This window comes from Bactrocera neohumeralis, chromosome 3 (assembly GCF_024586455.1).
Source record: "Bactrocera neohumeralis isolate Rockhampton chromosome 3, APGP_CSIRO_Bneo_wtdbg2-racon-allhic-juicebox.fasta_v2, whole genome shotgun sequence".
NCBI lineage: Eukaryota > Metazoa > Arthropoda > Insecta > Diptera > Tephritidae > Bactrocera > Bactrocera neohumeralis.
In genome coordinates, this window is record NC_065920.1 from 51,460,485 (window position 1) to 51,486,529 (window position 26,045).

The window sequence follows — 26,045 nt, forward strand, 5'->3', positions numbered from 1 at the left end:
AATTAATTTACAGGTGATCTGATGTCGGGAGGGGGTGAGAGGGTTGATTGCATTTTTTATGGTTAAAAATGGGATATCTCGCTTTCCGGCAAAACTATAAGTTCTATTAAAAAAAGTTATATGCAAATAATTGTTGCTGGTAATAAATTGATCTAGAATTTTTAAAACAACACCTTTTTCACGTAACCTCAAAATTTTGGTGAAAAATTAAAATAATAATTTTTTTTATTTATTAATTTTATAGCATTGCTAAGAGTATTTAATGCTTGGTTGCACCCATACTTCCTCGCTCCTTTTATGTTTTCCAATGCTTTCGAATATTTTGTAAAATAAATGTTTACATTGCCATTGCAACAAAGTTTAGAGGGCTTGCAAAATTTCGCCTCTTTTTCAAAATTTATTCAAATTTTTATGTAAATTTACTTAACACACACTTCTTCGCGCACAAAAGGGCAGCAAGCGCGGTGGGCTTGCAGAAAATATTATGACCAAATAGTTTCACAATTTCGAGCGCAACCAACGAGGCCAACTTAGCATATTTGCCAATGCATTTGCGCGCGCCGCGAATATGCTAAGTATGTATGTATGTGTGTGTGTGTGTGTGTGCTCGCGCATTTACATTTATTGCTCGTTTACCGTAAACATTGCCATACGCTCAACGGCAGCTGCAGCAACAACAACAACCAACCAGTTAGCCGATAGTTGGCCGCATTTGCGCGCCATCAGCGGCGCTGATTGAATAATATTTGCCGAAAACTCATAAAACCCCGGAGCAGAAGTGTTATTGGTCAACCGAAATGACCGGCGGCGGCAGCAACCCAATGTGCAACAAAACGATTTTAACAACAACAAGCACGTGCTAATATCGATGTATGTTATGTTGGTATTCCTGGTGCCCAGCGCTTTCGAGCAGCGCCAGGTGTGGACACTTGTGAATGTCGTGTGGCTGGCTGTTAGTGTGTGTTGGTATATATGTATATTTGTAAGTGTGTTTGTTTGTATGAGTTTTTGCACCAAATGTGCAAAGTGTTTGACTGCCTGCAATTGCGAAAAGCGCACTGAGTTGCCACATGCTGCAACATTGCATGAAATTGATTTGTGTTCCTCATTATCGTTGGTGAACTGCTGATTTCTCTATACACCGTTGTTTTTGTGGTTGGTTTTTGTGTTTTGCATATTCGTGTTGACAACATATTTGCCACTTGCATACAAATTTTGTCCTTCGTAACAGGTTGTTGCTAGGTGCAATTAACAGAATATAAGTTAAGCAATGGTTAATTGAACAATAGGCTTGCTACAGCTGCAACACTAACAAATAAATATACATACATACATACATACATACATACATATGTACATACTGCATACCATCTGATGCATCATCTCAGCATCCTAATTCAATGGCGATTACGAGTATCAAGATTTGTAATCAAATACGTGAAAATTTAATTTTTTTGATCAGTCCGAGTCGAATTTGATCATATGGCATATATACATATATTCCCACAAGTAAAAAAAAGCCTTCACATAGTATTAATAATTTCTTACTTCGTCTTGTTGGCTTCATTGTTTTTATATTGCTCTTATTACTGTTATTACTATTGTTGTTGTTGCTATTATAATTTACAGCTTATACCTTCACCAGTCAGTCACTTAATGATTTTGCTGTTTATTGCAAGTTTGACTGCAATTAAAGGTTGTGCAAAATCGTTTGCGCAAGTTTGTCGACAGTTTGAAAGGCACTGTGTATTTTTTTGTTTGGCGAAACCGAATGGAACAAGTGAAACAAAATTGTGTATGTAAATAATGTCAGTTATATTTGCAATGATTTATTAATGGAATAAAAATAATTGAATTAAATATTTGAGAAAGTTAGGTGATTTATTTAAATTTATTTGGCGATTTTCGAACGGGAGATTCCTGTTAAAATTTTTTCACTTTGTCCTTTGCGGTATCAAAGGTTTTGAATATGCAGTCCTGTGCAGAAAAAAACTGGGCGGCCTAGAAACTCTGGCACTTTCCAGCTATTTGCTGCTTAACAACGGCCTAGGGATCTCAATTGAGTTTAGGTCGAGGCTATTACCCGGCTATTCCAAGTGGTCAATACCGTTTTTTCCAGAAATTATCTTACCTGCAACAAATAAAAGACAATTGATTGGTCTTTTGACGTGAAATTGAAACAAAGCACTTGTGAGATTTAAAAAACAAACATAACTTACCTTGTTAGATCGGTGATATGTCTGTTTTTTGAGAATACTGCTCTTCGATGACTGGTAGTAATGCCTTGAAACGTAGGCATCTCCGTTCACCCGACCATCAATAAGATTCAATTCTTTCATTCATTCGTCACTGGTGTAGCAACCCCACACCATTCAACCAACTGGCTGTCGTACAGTTAGCAGCATGTATTCAGTTTGGTACCTTTCGTGAGATATGCGTCTCACATGATGGTTACCATCCGATTCAAAGAGGTTAAATTTCGCTCCATCCGCAAATATTACATTCTTTCAGTGCTCAACTCTCCAGTTTTCATGCGTTGAAAAACGGTTATTGCGTGATGTCTATCTACAAGTACAGCATTTATAAATTTTCTACGCACAGAAGATGAATATATTTCGACGCCAGCATTACATGGTGTAAACCATCCGATCCAAAGAGGTTAAACTTCGCTTTATCCGGAAAGATCCAGTGCTCGACTGTCTAGTTCTCCTGAATTTTGGCCCATTGGTATCGTTTTTGTCGCGTTCTAAAACAGTTTTTTGCGGGATGTCTTTCCACAAGTCCGGAGTTTATCAATTTCCTACGCACAGAAGACGAATCTATTTCGTTGCCAGATGCATCCAAGAACTCCTTCCAGATATGCCTGCCGAAGATTTGAATCGGTTCTGGATACACATCCGCCATCCTGTCATCCTGTCTTCAGTAGGCGTCGTCTTTTTTCGTCGTACAGAGCCTTCTTTTTCGGTCCGTTGAACCCATTTCTGTAACATTCTTTAAAAAATCGATAACGGACCATTTGCTGAATCCTACTTTATCAGCAATTTGACGTACGGACAATTTCTGCTGCGATAGTTCGACAATTTTTCCTTTAAAGACTGTGCTTCGTTCTTGGCATCTTTTTTTATATAAACATTTGCTACGTTCGCTGGTGAATGGAAGAAAACACTCCAATCTGAGAGTATTCGACGCACTACCCGCCGGGGGAAGCAGAGGAAGAGGGTGACCTCTATTCCGTTGGAAAGGCCAGGTAGAGAAGGACCTGGTTACACAAACGATACCTCTTCAGTTTGCAAAAAATCTGCTAAGACCACTAATTTCGATGTCAGCTAGTTCGACTGGATGACCGAAAAGGCGAGAGCGCAGCTGCTTTAACCTTTGTTTCGCAAAAGCGGGCTATGATTTAAAATAACTTTTCCGCTTCATCTTTCAGAAAACCATCATGAATGGAGATTAGGCAAAGTTAATAGTCCTACCACAGGCGTAATAATTGTAACACATATAAATAGATATTAGTGAGGAGCGAGAGGGAAAGTGAGAAATGTGTATCTTTCTTAGCAAAAGAGCAGCCCTATACCTTTTCCGTTTCTTTCCGATCCACGAAGTTTTTAGGACCATTCAAGCTCTGTAGATTATACGAAACTCGCTGAGGTTGCGTTAGGTTCAGCCGTCACCTTTTCAATTGACTACTTTTCCAATGCTTCGAGTGCTGGCTTGTCATTTCCACTTACTAGTTTATGTAGTACAAATTAGTGATACACACCCATATATATGTATGTATGTATGTACAGGGTGGCTGATGAATTTTGCTACATTAATAAACTCAAATAATTTTTTTTTCAGTGTATGGAATTCATTTTTCTTTTATTCATGTTAAAGCTCATTCAATTTTATTAAATAAAGCTTAATTAGTTTTAAAAATAATGGAATTTAAATGCCCCCCCCCCTACTCGTTGATGCATGTGCGGCATCTTACCAAAAAGTTGTTCATTACTGTTTGGAGAGTTGAGACAGGAATAGCCGCAATTGTTTCTCGAATGGATTGCCTTAGTTCATTCAAATTTGTTGGTTTTGCTTTGTAGACTTCCTGATTGCAATAACCCCACTAGAAAAAGTCAGGTGCAGTAAGGTTAGGCGACGTGGGTGGCCAACGGAATGTGGAGTTTCTGGATATCAGCTTATTGGGAAATCTTCGTCGCAATTCTGTCATAACAGGTTGGGCTATGTGAGGAGCTGCACCATCTTGCTGAAACCACACAGAGTTGAAAGAAATTCTCATTCGGCGTAATTCTGGATAGAAAAACTCTCTCAACATGCTCAAGTAACGGTCTCCAGTAACCGTAACGGTGTGACCGTTTTCTTCGAAGAAGTAGGGCCCGACAATGCAGCGTGATGAAACTGCACACCACATTGTGACACGAAGACACGAAGATGCAATTCCGTCTCATGGAGTATCTGTGGGTTGGAAGCACTCCATATTCGACAATTTTGTTTGTTTATGTTGCCGTTTAAATCAAAATGGGCCTCGTCAGACATTAAAAGACAATTCAACATGTTTCCATCCTCCACCATTTGAAGCATCTTCTGGCAAAATTCCGAGCGAATCGGCAAGTCTGCAGCGTTCAGTTTGTTGGCCATTTGAATTTTATATGGGAATAAGTCCAAATCTTTGTGCATAATTGACTGTAACTACTGTCTGCTTACACCCATGTGAGCAGATAAGCTTCTTGTCGAAACACGTGGATTCTTTTGTATGGCAGCTACTACAGCAGCGATTGTTTCCTCCGTTCGAACTGAAGGGTTTCGATGGTAAGGTCTTCTGATGACTGTCCCATGCTCGGCAAAATTGTTTACAAGTCTCATTATGGGCCATCTGCTCGGAGGATTGCCGCCAAACGTGCGCCTATACTCTCTTTGAACCGAAACTACGGACCCCAGTGCGTGATAACGGCGGACAATCCAATCTGCAAAATAAAAAAAAATTAACCAGATTCATTTAAAAGAAAAAAAGTTATTTAATTTTTTTTTGGTAGCGGCTTTCATCAGCCACCTTGTATACAAAACAAAACTGTGTTACTTTGGTGCCCTAAGTATGATATCAGCAAATTTTTACCCAATATAGCCGCGCACACAATTCGCCATGCAACTCGCCACAAACGGTGTCATGGCAGCACACTGATTTTTCTCATCAAAATCTGAGAGCACTCTTGACATTTAATTATCGCATGACATGAAGCGAAAATTATTATGCACAATTATGTGAATTGCAGTGTGAAAATGGGCGGAAAATTCAAAAAAACAACAACAGAAAAAGAAGAGAAAAAGTTAATTTCGGTTGCACCGCAGCTATAATACCCTGCAAGTTATAAGAAATAAAGTTAGGTTAGGTTAATCTGGTAGGCCAATAAGACACGCATAGACCAGTTTTGGTCTTTTGCGATACAAGATGGAGTTCAGTTGCTAGGTTCAAGAAGGAGTAGTCATCCTTTTGCGATGCCTGCGCTTGACGCGAATTTTAACAGACTCTGAGGCCTCACTACCGATACCTCCGCCAGTGTATCATATTGGGCGGACTTCAGATGCTTACAGCGTAATCTTGCCAATGCGAGAGAAGTGCACAAAAGATGCTCCATTGTTTCCTTGGTGCGCTGCGCTAGACATTTCCTGCAGTCTTCTCGATCTGTTAGTCCCATCCTGTTAGTATATCCATCATATTCATGCAGTGTTTTCTATCGAGTGCCAATAGGAATTTTGTGTACTTCAGATCTACCGTTTTGTACCTAACTTTTGCAGTTTTGCACCCAGGTAGCTCATTCCATCGGGTTTTCATTTTCTTTATCGTGCTTCTGTCGAGCTCGTCGTATCAACAATGCGTGGTTTTCCCAATATTGATCACGTTTTCGAAAATTAGCCGTACACCATTCCTGGCAATCTCGTCGACTACTTCATTGCCCTCGATGCCCTTGTGGCCTGTCACACAGTAGAAGTGAAGTTGCTTGCTTCTGACAACACTTTCCATTGCTGCCCTGCTTCCCAAGACACTTCTGCCCGATATGCGAAACAAGGTTAATGCATTGATTGCTGCTTGGCTGGCCTCGTAGCTGTTGACTCTGGCATTGCCTGCTGGTGCATTAGAGGCCGGCTCCCGCACCAATTCCCTCGTCCATTTTCGAGCCATTCGTATAGATGTTTAGAGTGTTTCGCGTAGCTAATATACCTTTACGTCAGCCATCTTTTTCGAGTTAAAAAGTGGGATCATGTAGATGGTGTTTGCCCAAGCGCCATTACCCACCGAGCTATGACAGAAGGTTCTATCAGCAAATTCTCTAGCGAAGAGGTCTGTAGGTGGCAGGTGTAGTACCAGTTCAAGAGCCCGCCGTTGGAGTTGTGCTTAAAACTCCCGTTATGCAGCTGTGTTTGTTACATAAAAGGGTATAAAAAGAACTGTATCTTGTGTTTGATCGATCAGTTTGTTTGGCAGCTATGTACATGGGCCCGATCAGGAAAATCTTTTCGGAGATTATACCGTTACTTAGGACAATAACTTCGACGTTTCCCTCTGGATGTTACCTGTTCATGTTATATAAAGGGCATGAAAATATAAAATTAATAACAACAACAAAAACAATAACAACAACAAATTATGATAGGCAAAAAAGCGTAAAACTAAAAATAAAGGTGGCATGCAACATGTGCATAATAATTGAATATTATTACATGCTTTCAGACATACATACATACTTATACACAAATATGTCCATGCAAAAAAATTTAGAGTAGAAAAAAATTTAATAAGCAAATGCTCAAAAGTGCAATAACCCAAAGCACGCCAGATTCATACTACATCTATATAGTACATATAGTATTACATACAGGTATATGTGTGTTTGTGTGTGCTTAGGTTGGCCAATTGCCAACTAAGAAGCAATTTCATGCCACACTATGTAGTTTGAGCGCAAATTCTGCCATTGTTGTCGAGTGCTACGTAATATTTTATATCTTTCTTTTCATGTGTGTGTGTGTGTGTGTGTGTGTTGGCTGCTAGGTGCCACAAGTGCCACAGCAATAAGCAAACGCTGATGAAGAAATGAAAATTATGTGTGTGCAACGGCAGTAACAATTGAAAATTGTATGCGATGTGACAGCGGTCGTTGAGCGGCAGTAAAAAATTGGTTGGTTAAAGGGCCAACAAATCACTTCAAGCCAACGTCGAGTGGCCGTCGCGAGTGTGTCAATAGTTTCAGTATATGCATGTTTGTATGTGTGTGTGTGCTCACTTCTAGGTGACCAAGTAGTTGGCTAGTTACATTAAAAGTGCTTGTATTTTCTAGTATTATGCATTATTGCTGCTTTGTGGGCGACTTTACTTGCTGTTGTTGTTGCGTATATTGTTGTTCTTGCCCTGGCAGACATTTCTGCTCAAGTGCTAGCGCCTGCAATGCGCTGCTGCGGCGCTTACCACCAACGACAGCGAGTACTATGATGCCGCAGTTAAATTGCTAGCAAGTAAGGTGGGTGTAAGTTCGAGTGTAGTTTAAAAATTATGCAAGTCAGTGTGCATGGCAAATCTATGTATTATCAAAAAATCGAAATTGACTTCAAATAATCGCAGAAGAAATAGTCTATTGGTATTAATCACAACTTGAATGGCCTCCAACAATATCACAATTTCTTGAAATAAGCGAATCTTCAAAGTTTTCTCGCAATAATTTGGGTTGTTACCGGTGTCGTGTGGCACGTACCCTCATCTTTTTGGAACCAGATGTTGTCAAGATCATTTTCTTCCACTTACGGCTATAAAAAGTTGGTTATCATTGATCTATACCGTTCTCAGTTGCCAGTAACCGTGTCACCAACTTCATTTCGAAAAAAGTACGAACCAATGATTTCACCAGATCAGAAACCACAGCAAACTGTCAATTGAGGTGAATGTAATGGTTGTTCATGAATCATTTGTGACGTGTAATTACACCAGAGTCGAAAGTTTTGTTTATTTACCGCACCACTCAGTTGAAAGTGAGCCTCATTGGAGCAGATGATTTTCTTAAAACAATCACTAACGTTTCCAATGGACTCAGCTCTTGAGTGAGAACAATTTTATACGGATGCAAGCCCAAATCCATTCTCGAAATCCGCCAGTTTGTAGTTTGCGACAGTCCCATTTCTTGAGAACGTCTTGGAATCGCTAAATTACGGTCTTCAGTAACACCTGTGGATTATGTAAAGAAAAAGTACTTTCAAAGTTTTCAACAATTCTACGAATAGCGTGCACAGATGGACGCCTATTCATATCATTCTTATTGGAAAACCAGGTATTTTAAAGGGTATTCGAAGTTTCCTTCATGATTTTGTTTAGGATATGAAAAAAACAAACCAGCACAGAAATAATGCTGCTGAAATCATTTCTGTGGAAGACGAAGTGTAACCGAAATGTGACCGGCTTTATATCGAACGAAAATCAAGTCAACTTAGCAACAACTTTCGTAGTAAAACAAAAATAATATCGGCATTTCTTGATCTCATTCCAAATATTGTTCAGATTTCGTAACCGGAATGGATACAGAAGTATTATGATTCATGGCTTGGCACTATGACAACATTATTCAACATTATCTGTGAATATTTCATAATGCTATTATTATTACAACAACAATTGATATCGTTCTCATCAATACCGTTTTGGACTCAATCATGTCATCAGTTTACTATCCGTACTAGCAACTAGTTTACAGCTAGTTCGTGGGGTTTTCTTCTTTCATCTGTTCTTTTCGCTAGAAGGTTCTTGGTCCTAAGAGCCTTGTGAGAAAGGAAGACAGAAATAACAGCTGCTTGAGCCCCATCATTTTCTTTCACATTTCTCTCTTCTCTGCTGTGGTAATAACGAATCCTCCTCACCAGAAGATCATTTTCAATTTATACTTTTAGACGCAAAAATTAGCTCTCCTCTCTTCTAAGATATTGTGTGATCTCTAATACTTTTAGAGCCGGAATTTTTCTAACTTCTCTTCTGTGATAACATGGGATGTTCCTAAATCCTAAAATATCATTTTCAGAACACAAACTTCTTTGTTAGGAAGATTAATCTCTTCAGTAGATCTCCAAGGCGTTTTGGTTCTCCTCAAACCTAAGCATTTTTAAAAATGATCAACACAACACAACAACTTTTTTGAAAAATCTCCTAGACGTTTCGGTTCTTCTCAAACCAGATCATTTATATTTTATATATCGCCTTCCTTCCTAACCTTCTTGAATAATACGCTGCATGCAACACTGTTGCACCCGTCTATAAAATTGTTATGTTCTAATAGCTATGCAACAGGCTTAATGGCACACTCAGTATCTTGCTTACGTCCCCCTCCTTCTCTTGCTGCAAGCTCTTTTATTACCCGTCTTCTGCGAGACAATTGGAAAATTGTGCACACAAATCACTTTAAAATCTTTTTAATGTGAAGCTCATTATTGTTGTTGTTACCAAGTGACTTCCTACTTTTTTGCAATTAACTATTTTTTGTTTTGCTTCGCTCTCCTGTTGTTTTTGCTATTTTATGGTTATCTCCAATCGCTGGTTTTCCTATATATTATGCTGCATCTTTTACATTCATTTATTTTTTCCACAACTTTTTTTTGGTTTTTAATTTTTTTCTCTCGAAACTTCCACCGCTTCGTTGTTGCATTCACGCAGCCAAGCATAAAATCGCATTTGTGCCAACATTTAAACAATTCAGCCCAAAACTGGCACTACAGTACTCGAGTGCAGCGGCGTGATTACTTGCAACGCTTCGTTGCATGTTCCATTCTCACATTGTTTCCATGCAATTATTCTATGTTACTGCATAACTTATTGCGTGCACTAACTTACCGGCTTGCGGCTTGTGTCGGCATATGTTCATATGTATGTGTGTTCTTCAGTCTAATACAAATGTGAGTCATGCTCTACTAGAATTACAAGCCACTGATTTTATAATGGCAAAAAAAAAAGGAGTTACCCCTTTTTCACCAGAGACAGCTCAATACTGAGGCTGCCCAATGCACTGCAAAAAATGTTTGAAAATAAAACTATGAGACATGATTTGGAGTCCAAATTTATGAAAGAGAGTTCATTGGTGCAAGAGAGCAATAGTCATTCACAAATCTTTGAATATAGTTCCTATGAAGAACGGGCATTTTGGATAAAGCCCATCTCAAATGCTTGAATATAGTAATATATAATATTCTAAGCTTGTCAACTTAACAGATTTGTCAGATCTTTCCACTTTCAGGACTTACTCATCATTTATAAGAATAATAGCTGAATAAAGCTGAATACCAAAGCAACTCAGAAATCTAGTGCGGAGTTTCAATTGGGTTTTCCTTGTTTTTGAAACTTTTTCAACTAAGGTTTCGCTAAATTATCGGTAAAGTCCCTCAATAATACTTAAATATGATTTCAAAAATGAGGTGTAATCTCAAAACAACATATTAGACCTTTCAGATCTTTCCACATTCAGCACTTATTCAGGTTATGATGGCTGAATAAAGCACTTAATGTCAACGTGCCTTCGAAACTTTGTCAGGCATTATTTCAAACCGATGTTTTTTGACCGAAGATTCTCTTCTGTCAAAGATCTACTACTATAACTTGAAAGGGGTTTCCGTCTGAACGGTGCAGTAAATAATTCAAACAGGTATGACCGTCGGTTATTGACGTTCTGAAGCATTTAATTGCTGGAAACTTTGAAACATACTTATTCTTAATTCATTCCATGAAAAGTTCATACAAAAAACAAAAACAAAACCAAAAAGTGGTCCATTATATCTCAGTGTTATGAAGTCTTTAGTTGCTACCACTTGAACTCTAGTGCTCCAATAAGAATTCAAGATCTAGGGTTCTCTTTTTATCTTCATCTTTCCTCTTTCTGTCACTCTCTGTTCCAGGACAATACGCGAATTCTAAACGGTCTCTTATTTTTTTTGCTGACCAAGGATTGTTGTTGCCATTTCTCAAAATTATGCTTACACACTGAACATTAATTTTATAGCCATAGTAGTTTGTAACATCCACAAAGATATGTCGGTGACCATATGTAGCATATAATGTGTATAAATGATCAGTATGATGAGGTGAGTACCATTTAGCCAGGTCGGTTGGTCTCTTCTTCTGTATGTACGTATTCATATTCACGATGTAGTCTCTCAGTATTGGCCTGAAATTTGGCACACGTCTTTTTCTTTCCAAGAAGTCTGCTCAATTGTCGGAATCGCCGATATCGGACCCCTATAGCATATAGCTGTCATATAAACTTGTTATTCTTCTTATAAGTAATGCACTTGTGAAGGTTAAGTTATAATACACTTTAGTACAGCCGAAGTTACCACCTTTTCTCGGCTTTAAATATTTTTTGTTGCTACAAAAACAACAATAATTCTTACCTTACAGATTTTACACAAATATTTGGGTCGATTTCACAAATTTTTTTTATCTTCGCACGCTGTAATCTATATTTTGGTCTGTAACTGTATTTTAAGTGAGAATCACTTTTTTGAAACCCTTCTGCAATTGTTTACCTTTCTGTTGTACAGAAACATTTTTCTCCCTGCATTTTGGCATTCCCTCAAAAGCGTATAGATTTTCATTTCCCTGTGATTATTTCACTTTCTTTTCCGTCGATCGGGGATGAACAACTGTCACAAATATTATGCAAGTGCAATGTGTATGGCTTGAGCTTTCGGACACCGGCTTTAGTTGCACTATGCCAACCTTTGCAGAAGGGGGTTTAATGGTATTGGTAATGGACACTATGGTACTGTACATAGAGTTGAGTGTATGTTTGTATACTTGTAGTATGTGCTTTGGTGCTGCAACAAGCATTGCGTTATTTGCTGTTTGCAAAGCTTTAACTCTCGACCATGTTCGCTACATTCGTATAAATAAATATTTGCACTTATAGTATATACATACATATGTGTATATATTTGTATGTAGATCCACATTTCGTTCCAGCAATTCACTCAACAACCAAAACCCATACAATTATTTAGTTCTTTGCGCGGCTCTCAACCGAAAACATTAAATTGTAGGTACCAGTTCATTAATTATATATATTTTTGTTGTAAATATGTAAATAGTTTACCTTTGTGCGCGCCACACTACGTTAGTTACTGTGTGCTTTGTAAATAATGAAAATTATAATTATATTATTGATTTTTTAAGAGCTTGATGAACTTTTTTTGTTAAAAAAAAATACGCATAAAATATTGCAAAATCTCATCGGTTCTTTATTTGAAACGTTAGATTGGTTCATGACATTTACTTTTTCAAGATAATTTCATTTAAATGTTGACCGCAAAAATAGGTTCTTAGACACCATTCGGAAAGTCTCCAATTTTGGGCAACTTTTTCGAGCATTTCGGCCGGAATAGCCCGAATTTCTTCGGAAATGTTGTCTTCCAAAGCTTGAATATTTTGTTATTTCTGTAGACTTTAGAAATTGAATAGCCCCACAAAAAATAGTCTAAAGGCGTTAAATCGCATGATCTTGGTGGCCAACTTACGGGTCCATTTTTGAGATGAATTTTCTCCGAAGTTTTAACTCAAAATGGCCAAGAATCATTATGTGTGGCATGTAACGCCATCTTGTTGAAACCACATGTCAACCAATTCAGTTCTTCCATTTTTGGCAACAAAAAAATTTGTTAGCATCGAACGATAATATCGCCATTCATGTAACGTTGCGTCCAACAGCATCTTTGAAAAAATACGGTCCAATGATTCCAAGCGTACAAACCACACCAAACAGTGGATTTTTCGGGATGCATGGGCAGTTGGCCACCAAGATCATGTGTTTAACATTCATAATAATTTTTGTTTACGTCAAGTTAAAAATTAATAAGAAAAAAAACAACATTTCCGAAAATAGTCAAATTTCAACCGTTAATATCTTTTAAACGGTTGGGTTTACGAAAAAACCATAAGAGACCATATTTTAGAGCATTCAATTTCCTACAAAACCTAATTAACAAGATATTTTTTCAAGTAGTTGGAAGCGAGATATAAATTTTTCTATCTGATAATAAGAAAAAATAGAAAACCGTTAAAAAATCGGAGGACCTTCCCGTTATTAATTAAAAATTGATGAATGTGCTCGGTTGTTATGCAATCAAATACTTGCAGTGGTAAAATATTAGAGTAATTACCAAAAGTAAAGTGTGTAATAAAAATGTGATTTGAATATACATATGTATATACATATGTGTGAAAAAGTATATACTCGTACATATGTATCAGCTTCGAACAGAGCTACTAATTTTCAAAAATGTAGTGATGATTTTTACTATTATATAAAATAAAAAAAATTATTCAACGAGTACTTCAATAAAAATTGTTCATATACACAATTTAGCTTTCAAACCTCTCTAAAAACATTAAAACTTTTAGTTGACTTTAGATTATATGGCTGATCCCAAGATAGGATCAGCACTTGGACTGATTGTGGCCAGTCCTTTGTAAGGCCAGCAAAAGAAATCCAGTAAGCAGACTTTAAGTCTCGACAAAGTACTTTGTGTCCACTACAAATCTGCTTAGGCGCTTAATTTTTATTCCCCGAGCTCAGTGGGATATCTAAAAATGTATTCTCAGCAATACCGTTCTGGACCCACTTTACGGATTTACGACTTCACTTCTTGATGATTCTTTCATCTACTCTCCTCGCTACAAATTGTTGGTCCAAGAGCCTTATCGAACAGGAATACAGAAATGGCTGCTGCTGGAACCCCATTTCACATTTCTCTTTTTTCTTCTGTGGTAATGTGGGATCTTCATCTACAGAAGATCATTTCCAGACTCTACTTTTAGATGAAACAATTTTCATTCCTTTTTTCTATGATAATGTGGGATCTTCCTCATACTTTTGGAATTGAAAATTTTCTATATGCTCCTTTGTGATAATATGGGATCTAACACAATAAAATATTATTTTCAGATCTTACTTGTCTTCACAAACTTTTTTGATAGGGAAATTTATTTCATACACTGTAGAATGCTGTTGATGACATTCGGTAGATCTCCAAGGCGGTTCGGTTTTCATCAAATTAAATCATTTTTAAAAATGATCGACACAAACTTTTTCGATAGGAAAGTCGATATCCTCTCTTAAATAACGCTCTCTAGTGCCTACTACAAATCTACTTGGGCGTTCAATTTCTATTCCGCGATCTCAGTGTGGTATCTAAAAGTGTGATATCCGACGTATTTAGCCTTGATTTCACAAATCCGGGATAATCAAGAAGAAAGTGTTGAGTTCTTTCTATCTAGTACTTGCCAGAAGCGTGAACACCAGTTTAATTCCGTACAATAAGAGATATTCTCATTTTGCTGAAGGTAAAAACTCGCTTGTAGTCACACAATTAACACTGGATCAAAAAGATCTAACGACTCCATAAGTACCGATAGATTTCCAATGCTCACCAAGCTCCCGCCACACCCAAACAGCGGAGCTCCGATCCATTTCCCCTCCAACGTCAGCGATAATCAGGTGCACTTCCTTGCAACTCATCAGCTTTACAATTGCCAGCGATTCCGCTTTGGCCTGGTACCCGAACTACTCTTATCCAGAAGTAACTCGCTTTCGTTGATCGTGAAGTTAGGTATTCCTTAACCAGCCTTATCGTTAGGCCTTGCGTCGAGCATATTTTTCAAATCTCAAAAATATATAAGTATCCGACAAGTTCCAAACCGACTCACAGCTCTTAATTGATTTCAATCAGCACCTTTTTTAGGTAAGAAGCAAATCGCCGTGAGAACAAGGCACTCAACTAATTCGGATATTATTTATATCGACTGTATTCTTTTATCAAACGAAGCTTTTATTTATTGTTTTGTTTGCGCAGCATATTTATTGAGAAAGTTAAACCTTTGTTGGAGTGCACCTTGATTTGTTTCGCACAATGGCGGAAGAACTGCAGTTAACTGCTGAAATCTCCATATTCTGACCTTTCAGACAGTACTCTAACAGGCATCCTGAAAAGTTCTTCGTTGCCTAACAGCTGACAGACTCTTCCTTAAATAGATTCCCTAGATTACTTTTTTGCAGAAAGTTAAAAATTCAAACATAATCGCCAATATACATTGTAGAAATGGGCGATAATGTAAAATATAAAAATGAGGTTTCGGTAGAATGTATGCGTTGATAGTTCCTCGGAAAATGAAGGCTGTGTTTACCTATTGAATTTGAATGAAATCTGTCATTTACATTTTCATCTCCCACCTATCATATATCGACGATTTCCACAATATCAGTGTCTCTACTTTTCACTGTAGCTTTTATCACTGATACTGATATTCAAAGATATGATGATATTCAAATTCAAAAACAGGAGTATAAAGAATCATTGCGACCTCTTCTGTCTGATTATAATGGAAAACTAAGACTCATTCATTGATACAAACATTCTGTGTACTTTAAACGCTAGCAATTTGCTATCTTATTGCAGTCTCAGTTCAATTCTTGAGCTCACTAGATACTTTGACTGGATCTTAGATTACCTGGCAGGTTAAGCTGAAGCTTCGAAGAATTTCTCTAATAACGCTTCTGTAGAAAGGAAGACACCTTAAGGTAGTAGTCTGGTAACTTATGCCTATTTTCATGACTTCTTTGGAGGGTGGTTTTTTATAGGAAAATAAAAATGAATTATCTTGAATATTTAGAGTGTTTTTATTTACATATTGAGCATATAAAAAAAAATTTATTTGAAAAAATTTAATACTTTTTTACTATTATTATTGTCACTCGAAGTTGGAACCTCCAAAAAAAATGCACGTGGGTGGCCCAGGTGATTCTGGCTCCTGATGTTATCTGAAATCAAATATTCTTGATTATTCTTAATCTATAGACATGTCATTCTGGTCGGAACTACTGAAGTTAAATTTCAAGGGTAAATAACGAAATGGCGGACTTTGAAAAAAACGTCCTTTTATTTTAGCAAAGAAAGGGTTGTAAAATAAAAAGTTAGGGGTGAAAAAAATTCTCGTTAGTACCGACGAGAACTATAAGTGTGTAGAACAGCCTGTTAAAATTAAAAAAAAAAATAAAATTTGAAAGCAATCGGTTCAGTAGAAATAAAGTTAGGACCCAGGCCGACCAGAAAAACAATGTTTTGAGAAAAACGCGTTCAAAGTTCAACAACTCCGAGAGAGAGGACTCCGAGGCGCTCTAGGAAACTCGTTATTACTGCCGAAATATTTCGAATTTCGGTCTGAAATTTTCACAGTATTTTCGATTTTTTGAACCCAAGTTACCAGACTACTACCCTAATGCATCACTGAAACTTAGCAAATACTTCTACCAATGAACTATTTTGAGGGCTTTTAGCCGGTACCCCTACCGTAAAATTTTCTTGAAGATTGCGCTCGCATAACATTAAATGAGTGAATAAATTGCATCCTCTTATGTATCTACTTTTTAAATATATTACATACAAATTTAATTAACCAAAGTAATTGCGGTTAAGACAATGAATTACCCAACTTGTACCTTCGGCAACTCTCCATCTGTTGTTGTTGTGTGAATTATTTTATTTAGCGAGCAGCTAATCGCATTAGTTTCGCAATCTAAACATTTGCATGCAATCTGAAGCGTTGAATCGTTTGCTGCAAGCTCAACGTCGTTATGGTCAGTTCAGACTAACACAGCTCATCATAATGTACATAAATACATATACATACATACTATATATCTTGTACATACTGTATAAATGCAGATGCACCCGATAATGCTCGTATAAAGCAGACGAAATGGCCAACGGTAATTTCTGTTATCGTAAAAGAAATACATAAAATATTTCAGCGTGCACGCTATACGAGGGTGAATAAAAAGTATACGGAATTAATTAAAACAAATCATGATATAAGCTTTTAAATATTTCTTTTATGCTTCTGTGCCACTGAATGCATTTTTTTTATTTTCAAACTAAAAAGATGAAAGTTAGCATCATTAAAGGGTACACTTAGTGATCGCCTAAAAATATTTAGTTTTCCTACTTTTTTTTAAGAGAAAATACAGAAACTTCAAATTTAATGGGGAATGTTTATTTTTATTCGAATGTTGGCCGCGGCTACGTCTCAGATGGTCCATCCGTTGAGTACATATTTTGAGCTCGTTCGAGCTTCAATTTCAGGCATCAAATAGTCGGTTATCATGGCGCGATAATGGTCGCCATTGACTGTTACGTTCTCACCGGCATCATTTTTGAAGAAATATGAACCGATAATTCCACCGGCCCACAAACCGTTATTTTTTCTGGATGAAATGACAGCTTTTGAATCTCTTCAGGTTGCTCTTCGTTCCAAATGCGGCAATTTTGCTTGTTTACATACCCATTAAACTAAAAATGAGCTTCATCGCTGAACAAAAATTGGCTCGAAAACGTCGGATCTTCTTGGAACTTTTCAAGAGCCCATAAAGCAAAGTGTCGCTTGGAAAAGTCGACCGGCATAAGTTCTTGCAAGCTGTGTAATTTCTACGTACAAAAAACGCTATCTTTTTCAAGTTATTCCATAGTAAACTCACGACGTTTATGTATCAAAGCCTAAATCCTTTCTCAAACTCTGCCAGGTTGTCATTTGAGACAGTTGTAATTCTTGAGAACGTCTTGGTATCGACAAATTGTGATCATCAGCAACACTTGCCCGAACGGCAGCAATATTTCATTCCTTCTAGCGGTTCTTTGCCTTATTGGTTGTTGAAGATTATGTAAAGAAAATGTAAGCTCGAAATTTTCAACAAATTGACGAAAAGCAAACACGGGTGGATGATTATTACGACCATAAAATGGCAAAAGCGCATGAAAAGTTGCAACTGGAGAGCGATTATTTTGATAATAAAAATTAAGGGGGTATTCTAGTCGAGAAATGCTATTTACGGCATTTTTTAAAGTCCTATAAAAAAACTAAGAACATTTTTACTATACAATTTTTTATCAGATATTTATTGATATTTTAAGAACACAAAAAAAAAAAATAAGAAAAAAAATTTTGTGATAATTTGATTAATTGCGGCGTGGTGGCGTGGCGGGGGTTGAAAATAAGGGTGCGCCCTTCCTGACACGATTCCAACACTTTGGGTGATCTGAAAAAAAAAAAAAAAATTTAATCAGTACAAATGCCGCTATCTTCTGAACTAGGGTAAAAAAAAAAAATTCAGTAAATGGCGACTGTTTGAATTTTTTGCCCGTTTTTTTGGCAAAGATCAAAATTTTTTAAAAATAGTAAAAATCAAAATTTTTTAATAATCCTCGTTTCAACCATCGAGAGATATATAAAGAAGGTCCACACCAAATTTCAAGTTAATCGGTTCATTAGAACTTGAGAAATCATGTCAGAAGTGTTGAAAATAGTAGTTTCGAGAAAAACGCGATTAAAGATTTGAGCCTAACTGCAGGCAGCCTATACTTACATTACCAAAATAGCTATAAGTCGGTAAATAATAGGAATTTTAAAAATTCCTTTGGGAAATAATATTCTTAAAGGTCCAGTTTTTATGAATATGCAAAAAAAACGATTTTTTCAAAATTCTAGACTAGAATAGAATAGAATTAATAATTAGTAAACGTTGTTCTTGCGCATATCTTTTCAAATTGAAAATATTACCGAATATAATGATAAAAAACTACAGATCATGACAGCACGACACTTAGAAATCATATCATCCCCATTGCAAAACCCAATATACCAACATACTTTTGGCAACATGGCTGAAAGTTAACATAATTTGCACTTTTCTTGTCTGCCATTCTACGCCATTTCGGACTTACCTAAACATACCTTCATATACATATGTATATTTATGGCTGTGCTGTACTTATACACACATACTCACACAAACTTAGTTACTTACAAGTTGCGTATACGTTTTGCTATCTCCTGTTTTGATTGACCTTCCCCAAGGCTGTCAAGTTAATGGACAAGGCAAATATTGCTGCAAATCAAATTAGGTTTCCTTTTAAGCGAAACTTGTACGCAGTTGTGCGATATACATATGTACATACAAAAATTTTATATATGCCGCTGGCAAATACACTAAAGATGAAGGATATGGCTTGCGTACAAAGTAGCTTCGGACAACTGTAAAAAGTTGTCAGCACAACAAAATGAAAAATCACAAGCACTCACAATTCTGTGATTGCCTTTAATAGTATTTTAGGTGTATCATGCTTATGTATATAATTGTACTCATATATATAGATGCCTAAATAAAAATATATTTATATAGAGCTTGTGACCAACTCACCAGTTCCTTCTTTTTGAGAAATCCATGACATCATTTGCCTTAAATAGCCGGAGTAACTTGACTGATCGTCAGCGTCTTTAGTGATGACATCACTAATGAAGCACAGCATGTACATACATACCCATACATATGTAATTATATATATTTATATATATAAATAATATATATAAGCAATTGTACAATTATTCTGCGTTTATTTGATATCATTTATGTATTGTCCATCACTCGCATGCCACGTCACTCATACGTCGTGGAGTCCAAATCTTTGTGAATTGTAAACTAATAATAGAATACATATGTATGTGCAATATATATGAATCTACATAGCAAGTTTTGTAGGAAGTTGTGTGTTTTTATGATCGAAAAGGGGTTCCTAGAAGGAAAAGTTGGAGCCGCTATATAGATACATATATAAATTGGCAGCATTACGAGCTGAGCTGAGTTAGCCATATATTTTTTTATGTGTATACGCGAACTAGCTCCTCAATTTGTAACATATCGATCTGAAATTTTTCATACGTTCCCTTTTCTCCAAAAAGCTGCTTATTTGTCGGAACCACCGAAATCGGACAACTATAACATACAGCCGTCATACAAACTGACCGATCAAAACCAAATGCTTGTATGGAAAACTTTTTTATTTGAAAAGATATCTTCACCAAATTTGGCATGCGTTATTATCCCAAGCTTTGCTTCAATCTACGAAGAAATTATTCAGATCTGATTACTATAGCATATAGCCGTCATACAAACTGACCGTTCAAATTTAAGGCCTTGTATGAAAAGCTGTTTTGTTTGACAATATATCTTCACTTATCTCGGTATAGATTATTGTCCAAGACAAATATACTATCTCTGAAGAAATGGTTTAAATCAGACCACTCTAGCATATAGCTGTCATACAAATTGATTGAACAAAATCAAATGCTTGTATGGAAAACTTTTTTATTAAAAAAGATATCTTCACCAAATTTGGCGTGAATTATTATCCGAAGCTTTGCTACAATATCCGAAGAAATTATTCAGATCTGATTACTATAGCATATAGCTGTCATACAAACTGACCGATCAAAATCAAGTGCTTGTATGGAAAACTTTTTTATTTGAAAAGATATCTTCACCAAATTTGGCGTGAATTATTATCCGAAGCTTTGCTACAATATCCGAAGAAATTATTCAAATCGGATGACTATAGCATATAGCTGCCATACAAACTGACCGTTCAAATTAAAGGTCTTGTATGAAAAGCTGTTTTGTTTGACAATATATCTTCACTTATCTCGGTATAGATTATTGTCCAAGACAAATATACTATCTCTGAAGAAATGGTTTAAATCAGGCCACTCTAGCATATAGCTGTCATACAAATTGATTGAACAAAATCAAGATAAACATCTTCTATCCTTATTAAGTAAGCTAAATTCAATATGGAGGCAGTTTATATGAATCAAGGTGGCTAGAAAAAAATAGCAAACCGTTTTCTGTTGGTTGTAAACTGGTGGTCACTTGCTTTTTCAACTTCAGTTGCACATTATATGTTTGCTATTAGAAATATACCTGTGAGTGGTATTATAGCTTCGCTGCAGCCGTAGTTAACGTATTTCTTATTTTTTCAAGTAATTTAAGCATAGCCATCACTTTGCGCCACATTCTACCTACAAATCCACAAAAAGTTCAACATAACCTAAAAATTAGGTTAACCATTTCAGCAGCTGTCAATGTAAAAAAAGTAAAAAATCTGCTCAACCTAATTTCAATGTCCGCACAGCGTACACAACAATACAAAATTACGCAATTTATATTTACTCGCGAGCAACAAAGTCCTGGCGCCCACACGAGACACTCTTGACAGACACACCCAAAGAAACCGAATCCTTTTTTATTTTTTACTTACTTTGTTTTCATTTTTGCACAGGAATTACAAAAATGTGTAATCAGCCCGTGCGAGCGCGTAGGAGTTGGTTAGCTTGCTGTGTTTGAACACGCAATTAACGCACATACATACATACATACATACATATAAATATATTTATATACATACATGTTTGTGTTTCTTGTTACGCTTTTTAGTACCGTTAGCAATAACAAAATCTCAAGATACATATACAAATATTTAAGTAATTTTTTATACTGGCGCGTATGTGCTGCTGCACGCTTCCATGTGGCATGCCACAATAAAAAGGACAGTTGGTTAGTCAATTACGAGCGGCAACGCCCAAAAAAAGTTAAATGTGGAGCTTCTTTTTTCTGTTTTTTATTAATATTTTTTTTTTTTGTTTTTTTTTTTTGTTTTTTTGTTTTTTGCTTTGTTTGTTTTTTGCTTTGTTTGTGCGCCTCATCACCGAAAGCGACACACACACACACCCCCACGAATCGTCCTACTTTTGTAACTGTCAATTTTACTCGCCGCCTTGCTTTTGATGCTGCTCCTCAAAAAGTGGGTTTGTAGTTGTTGTTGTTTATACATGTATGGGTGTGTGTGTTTTGTGTTGATTTCTCCCCCGCACAGGCATCTCAGTTGCGTCAAAGGCGTCAGCGGCGACAGGAAAGCAGCCATTGCCACAGCGCCGGAACATTGGAGCCGCCGCAAAGGAAGCTTTGTAGCACTTTTATGCTTTTGCCTGCGCTTTCAAAGTATTTATTATTAGTTTTTGTTGTTTTATTTGCTATTCTTTTATATTTCTTTTTTTTTTTCTTTTTTTCTGTTTGCTACCATTTCTGTTGTTTATCCACTATATTTGCCGCATGTTGCTTGGTTGGCAAATCTGCAGCTTTGCTGCTCAGCTGCTGCCTCGCGGCGCGCGTATGCCTTCGCCTGCTCCACCACAGCACCAAATACACCACAAATTGTTGTGACAACATAAAAATCCCTGCAGCAAAAACAAGAAAAAGAGGGAATTGCAAAAATTTGTGGTGTGGGGGAAAATTAATTCTCTCAGTAACAAGCCAAAAAGCACAAGAGAGTGAAAAAAGAAAATAAATAAAATAACTGCCAAAGCGGCACTCGTTGTACCGGTACTTACGCAACTCACTGTGAATTAGGTCAGTCAAGGCGAAATGTGTGTTGAAAGTAACTGTCAGTTGTGGATGTGCAACACACATGCCTTTGCCTACAGACTCACCTACATATTTAGCACAGCTTTGTGGAGCAACCACACATACACATGTATGTATGTATATACAAAAATATTTGCGTTGAGCCAGTAAAAATGTGAGCAGTAGCACCGTAACCACAAAGCAAGCGGTTTTCATAAGAATTACAGCATTGTATGTTGCTGTTGCAACATGTAGGAATTTATTACAAGCAAATAAATGTTTTTCTCTCATAATTTTTGTGCTTTCATATGCGAGATATTAGGTTGATATTATTATGAACACGAAACAACGTTAACCAAAGTTATGGTATTGTTCATCTATTTCAAGGTTCCACACTTGTTTAAAGAATAAACACCGATACTTTAAATCTAATGGGGAATTTTATTATCATTCGAAAGAACATTCTTTGGCATTTATCTTTTGAAGATTATCTCTTTGAAATGTTGACCGTGGCTACGTCTCCAAATCCTGCATCGAAGCGGATTTGTTCGCATAGTCTATAGACTTTTCATATCCCACAGGAAAATGTTTAACGGTGTGATATCACAAGATCTTGGCGGCCAATCGACCGGCCCAAAACGTGAAATTATCTGCTCATCGAAGTGTTCTCCCAATAAATCCAGTCATTGATGCGATATGGGAGAAGTGGCGCCGTCTTGTTGAAACCAAATGTCGTCGAGATCACAATTTCAGGCATCAAATAGACGGTTATAATGCGCGATAACGGTCGCCCTTGACGGTTACGTTCTCACCGGCACCATTTTTGAAGAAATTTTAACTTATGATTCCAAGGTCCCCAAACCACACCAACTGTTATTTTTTCTGAATGGCAGTTCTTGAATCTCTTCAGTTTGGTCTTCGTCCCAAATGCAGCTTGATAACATACCCGTTGAGTCAGAAATGGGCCTCATCGCTGCACACAATTTGGTCGGATCTTCTTGTAACTTTTCAAGAGCCCATAGAGGGAAGCGATGTCACTTGGGAAGGTCGAGTGGCCTCAGTTCTTGCACAAGTCGTTTTTGTACGCATTCAATAAAAGATCTCGAAGCGAAATGCGTCCAGTCGTTCCATACGTCAGTCCGAGTTGCTACGAACGGCAACGTATTGACTTTCCACGGTCATCGTGTACACTCTCAGCTATGGCGTTAATATTTTCACGTGCAAGATGCAGTCTATTCGGGTCTTAAGCTGGGTGATGGTGTTAAGAATAGTACTCTCAGAGACGATTATGTTGATCATCCGTTGAGCGAAACACATTCTTTATAGAACGTGAATTTTCGTAATAAAGTTGAACGCTTTGTAAAGGTTGTTCAGGCGTAAATTTTTCCATGATGAAATTCCAAACAATACTAAACAAAAATATCATGACAGCTTGACACGACTCACGCGTGATCTGCCAAAAAAAGGCTATTGAAAAAAGTGCTTCTACTTGGATGAAAGATATAAATAATTTAAATAATGTTTATCATTAAGAGTAATTCTGAACTTCTATGACATATTTCAATAAAGACTAACTTCAAGAACAAAGCTTTTCACTTTGGATTCAATCTGAAAGAGAAAAATTGGTTTGATCTAATGTCAGTTTCTGCAATAGGTAAAAATTCTGTTGTCTCCTGGCTCACCGACGGTAAGACTGACGAGATGTTTCAATCTCAGTCTTGCAAAGGCTGGACAATGGAGGAGAAAGTGCTTGGATTATTCCACCTCGCCCTTCTTTATACAACTTTGACAACTTGCATCCGGCAAGATTTTTAACCTTGCCGCAGAAATTTCTAATGCACAGTCACCAATTAGAACTCGAAATTTGTTAAAATGCGGCAAGATGAACTTTGCTAAGAACAAGTAGCTCAGTAGGACAACTATTAGTCCGCTTGTACACACCTGTATAACCAATGACAATTATATTTTCCTGGTGCTTGCCTTATACTCAAGAGCTGAGATCAGCGAGACTCCGAAATTAACGATGATTGTAATAGATGCCAGCCAAGGTTTTGATCCTCCAGATTCCACCATAGAGCTTTCAATTCTGATAATAATGTGTGGTTTGCCCCATGACGAAGATAAGGCCTTTGAAAAATTTCTTTGCCATGATGACTCAGTTCAAATCGTTGGAAATCCGTAAGCTCTATAAGTGATTCAATAAAGTTTTGCCTGTCCAATTACAGTTAGCCTTCATATTTGTTTCTGTTAACTCGAATATTTTGAAATGTTGGAAATTCTTTGACTAAATGCTTCAGCAACTTCTATGTGAATACCGCTCAAACATTTTTCTTGATTTCCAATACTCTACACGTTTCTAAACTTTTTATTTCCTTGCCCGCAAACTAATTGCAATTTGTTTCTGCCTCTAATTTCAGAAATCCTGTCGCTTTCCGAAACTCGAAGAATGCGCACACTTCCACTATGAACGCGTGCAGTTGGGCGCATTTTCGGTGCGTCTAATGGACGATAAATCCGAATTGCTGAACAGCAGCATAGCATCACAATCGATTGGCGGCGATATTGCCGGCAGTCAACTGGGACAGGCGCTCAGCAACAGCGGTACCGGTCCCTCATCCTACCGTTCCTTCTCGCCAGCGAATTGTTGGTTCATCATAAAAGTTTTCCCGCACAGCTGTGATCCGTTTCTAGTGAAACGTTCCTTTGACAATATGCAGATGTTGGACGAGATGTTGCATCGCTGCGTGTATGATCGCAAAATAAGCGGTCTGAAGAATTTGGAAGAGTTGGATTTCAAGAGTGAGGAAGATGTCGAATATGCGGTCGCAAAGTATTTGGAGCGTTTCTCAAAGATCGCCTCCGATTCGTTAACATGCGGCACTATACTCACTTGGTTGCAATTGGACAATAAGGGACGTCGTTTACCGCTAGCCGATGGTGATACAATGCGTACGATAAATACACCCGCAGTGGGAGCCGCTTATGGTGTGCGTCGCTATCAGGCGCAAGCATCCGATGAAATCTCTATTGAAGTGGGTGATATGATCTCCGTTATTGATATGCCTAGTCCGGCTGAATCGATTTGGTGGCGTGGCAAGAAATCACATTTACAAAAATCACAATACGAAGTTGGTTTCTTTCCGCAATCGTGCGTGGCTACAATCGGTGATAAGGTGCCGCGTCATTTTCCCATGCCAGCGCCACTAGTCGGGCAATTGGATGTCTCGCCAACGAAACCGGTTTTGCGTAAACATGGCAAACTCATTGCATTCTTTCGTTCGTTCATCTTATCGCGGCCATCACGGCGTCGCCTCAAGCAGAGCGGCATCTATCGGGAACGCGTCTTCTCGTGTGATCTATCAGAGCATTTACTCAACAGCGGGCAGGAGATACCAATGGTATTGAAATGTTGCGCGGAATTCATTGAAGAATATGGTATAGTCGATGGTATCTATCGGCTTTCGGGTATTACGTCGAATATACAAAAGTTGCGACGCGCTTTCGACGAAGAGCGCATACCAGATTTGGGTAATCCGGAGATGAAACAAGACATACATGCGGTTAGTTCGTTGCTGAAAATGTACTTCCGAGAATTACCGAATCCTTTGTGCACGTACCAGTTGTATGACAACTTTGTTGAGGCCATACAAGAGAAGAGCGAGTCGAACGAACGACTTCGGCTGATGAAGGAGACTGTACTGAAGTTGCCGCCACCGCATTATCGGTAAGTAGAGAGTGCTCTATATTGTA

General features: G+C 37.5%; 1 protein-coding gene and 1 long non-coding RNA gene across 7 annotated transcripts in view; both read left to right on the forward strand.

Moving 5' to 3' along the window:
* The window catches only part of LOC126753362 (GTPase-activating protein CdGAPr), a 236,670-nt gene that overhangs the window by 201,410 nt on the left and 9,215 nt on the right, over nt 1-26,045 (forward strand). For all 6 annotated transcript variants that reach the window (XM_050464747.1, XM_050464752.1, XM_050464748.1 and 3 more), the window contains one exon: nt 24,713-26,019. In XM_050464747.1, the coding sequence (XP_050320704.1) occupies nt 24,713-26,019 (1,307 nt within the window). The remainder of the gene's footprint in view (nt 1-24,712; nt 26,020-26,045) is intronic.
* The window catches only part of LOC126753405 (uncharacterized), a 155,519-nt gene that overhangs the window by 111,606 nt on the left and 17,868 nt on the right, over nt 1-26,045 (forward strand). The window lies entirely within an intron of this gene.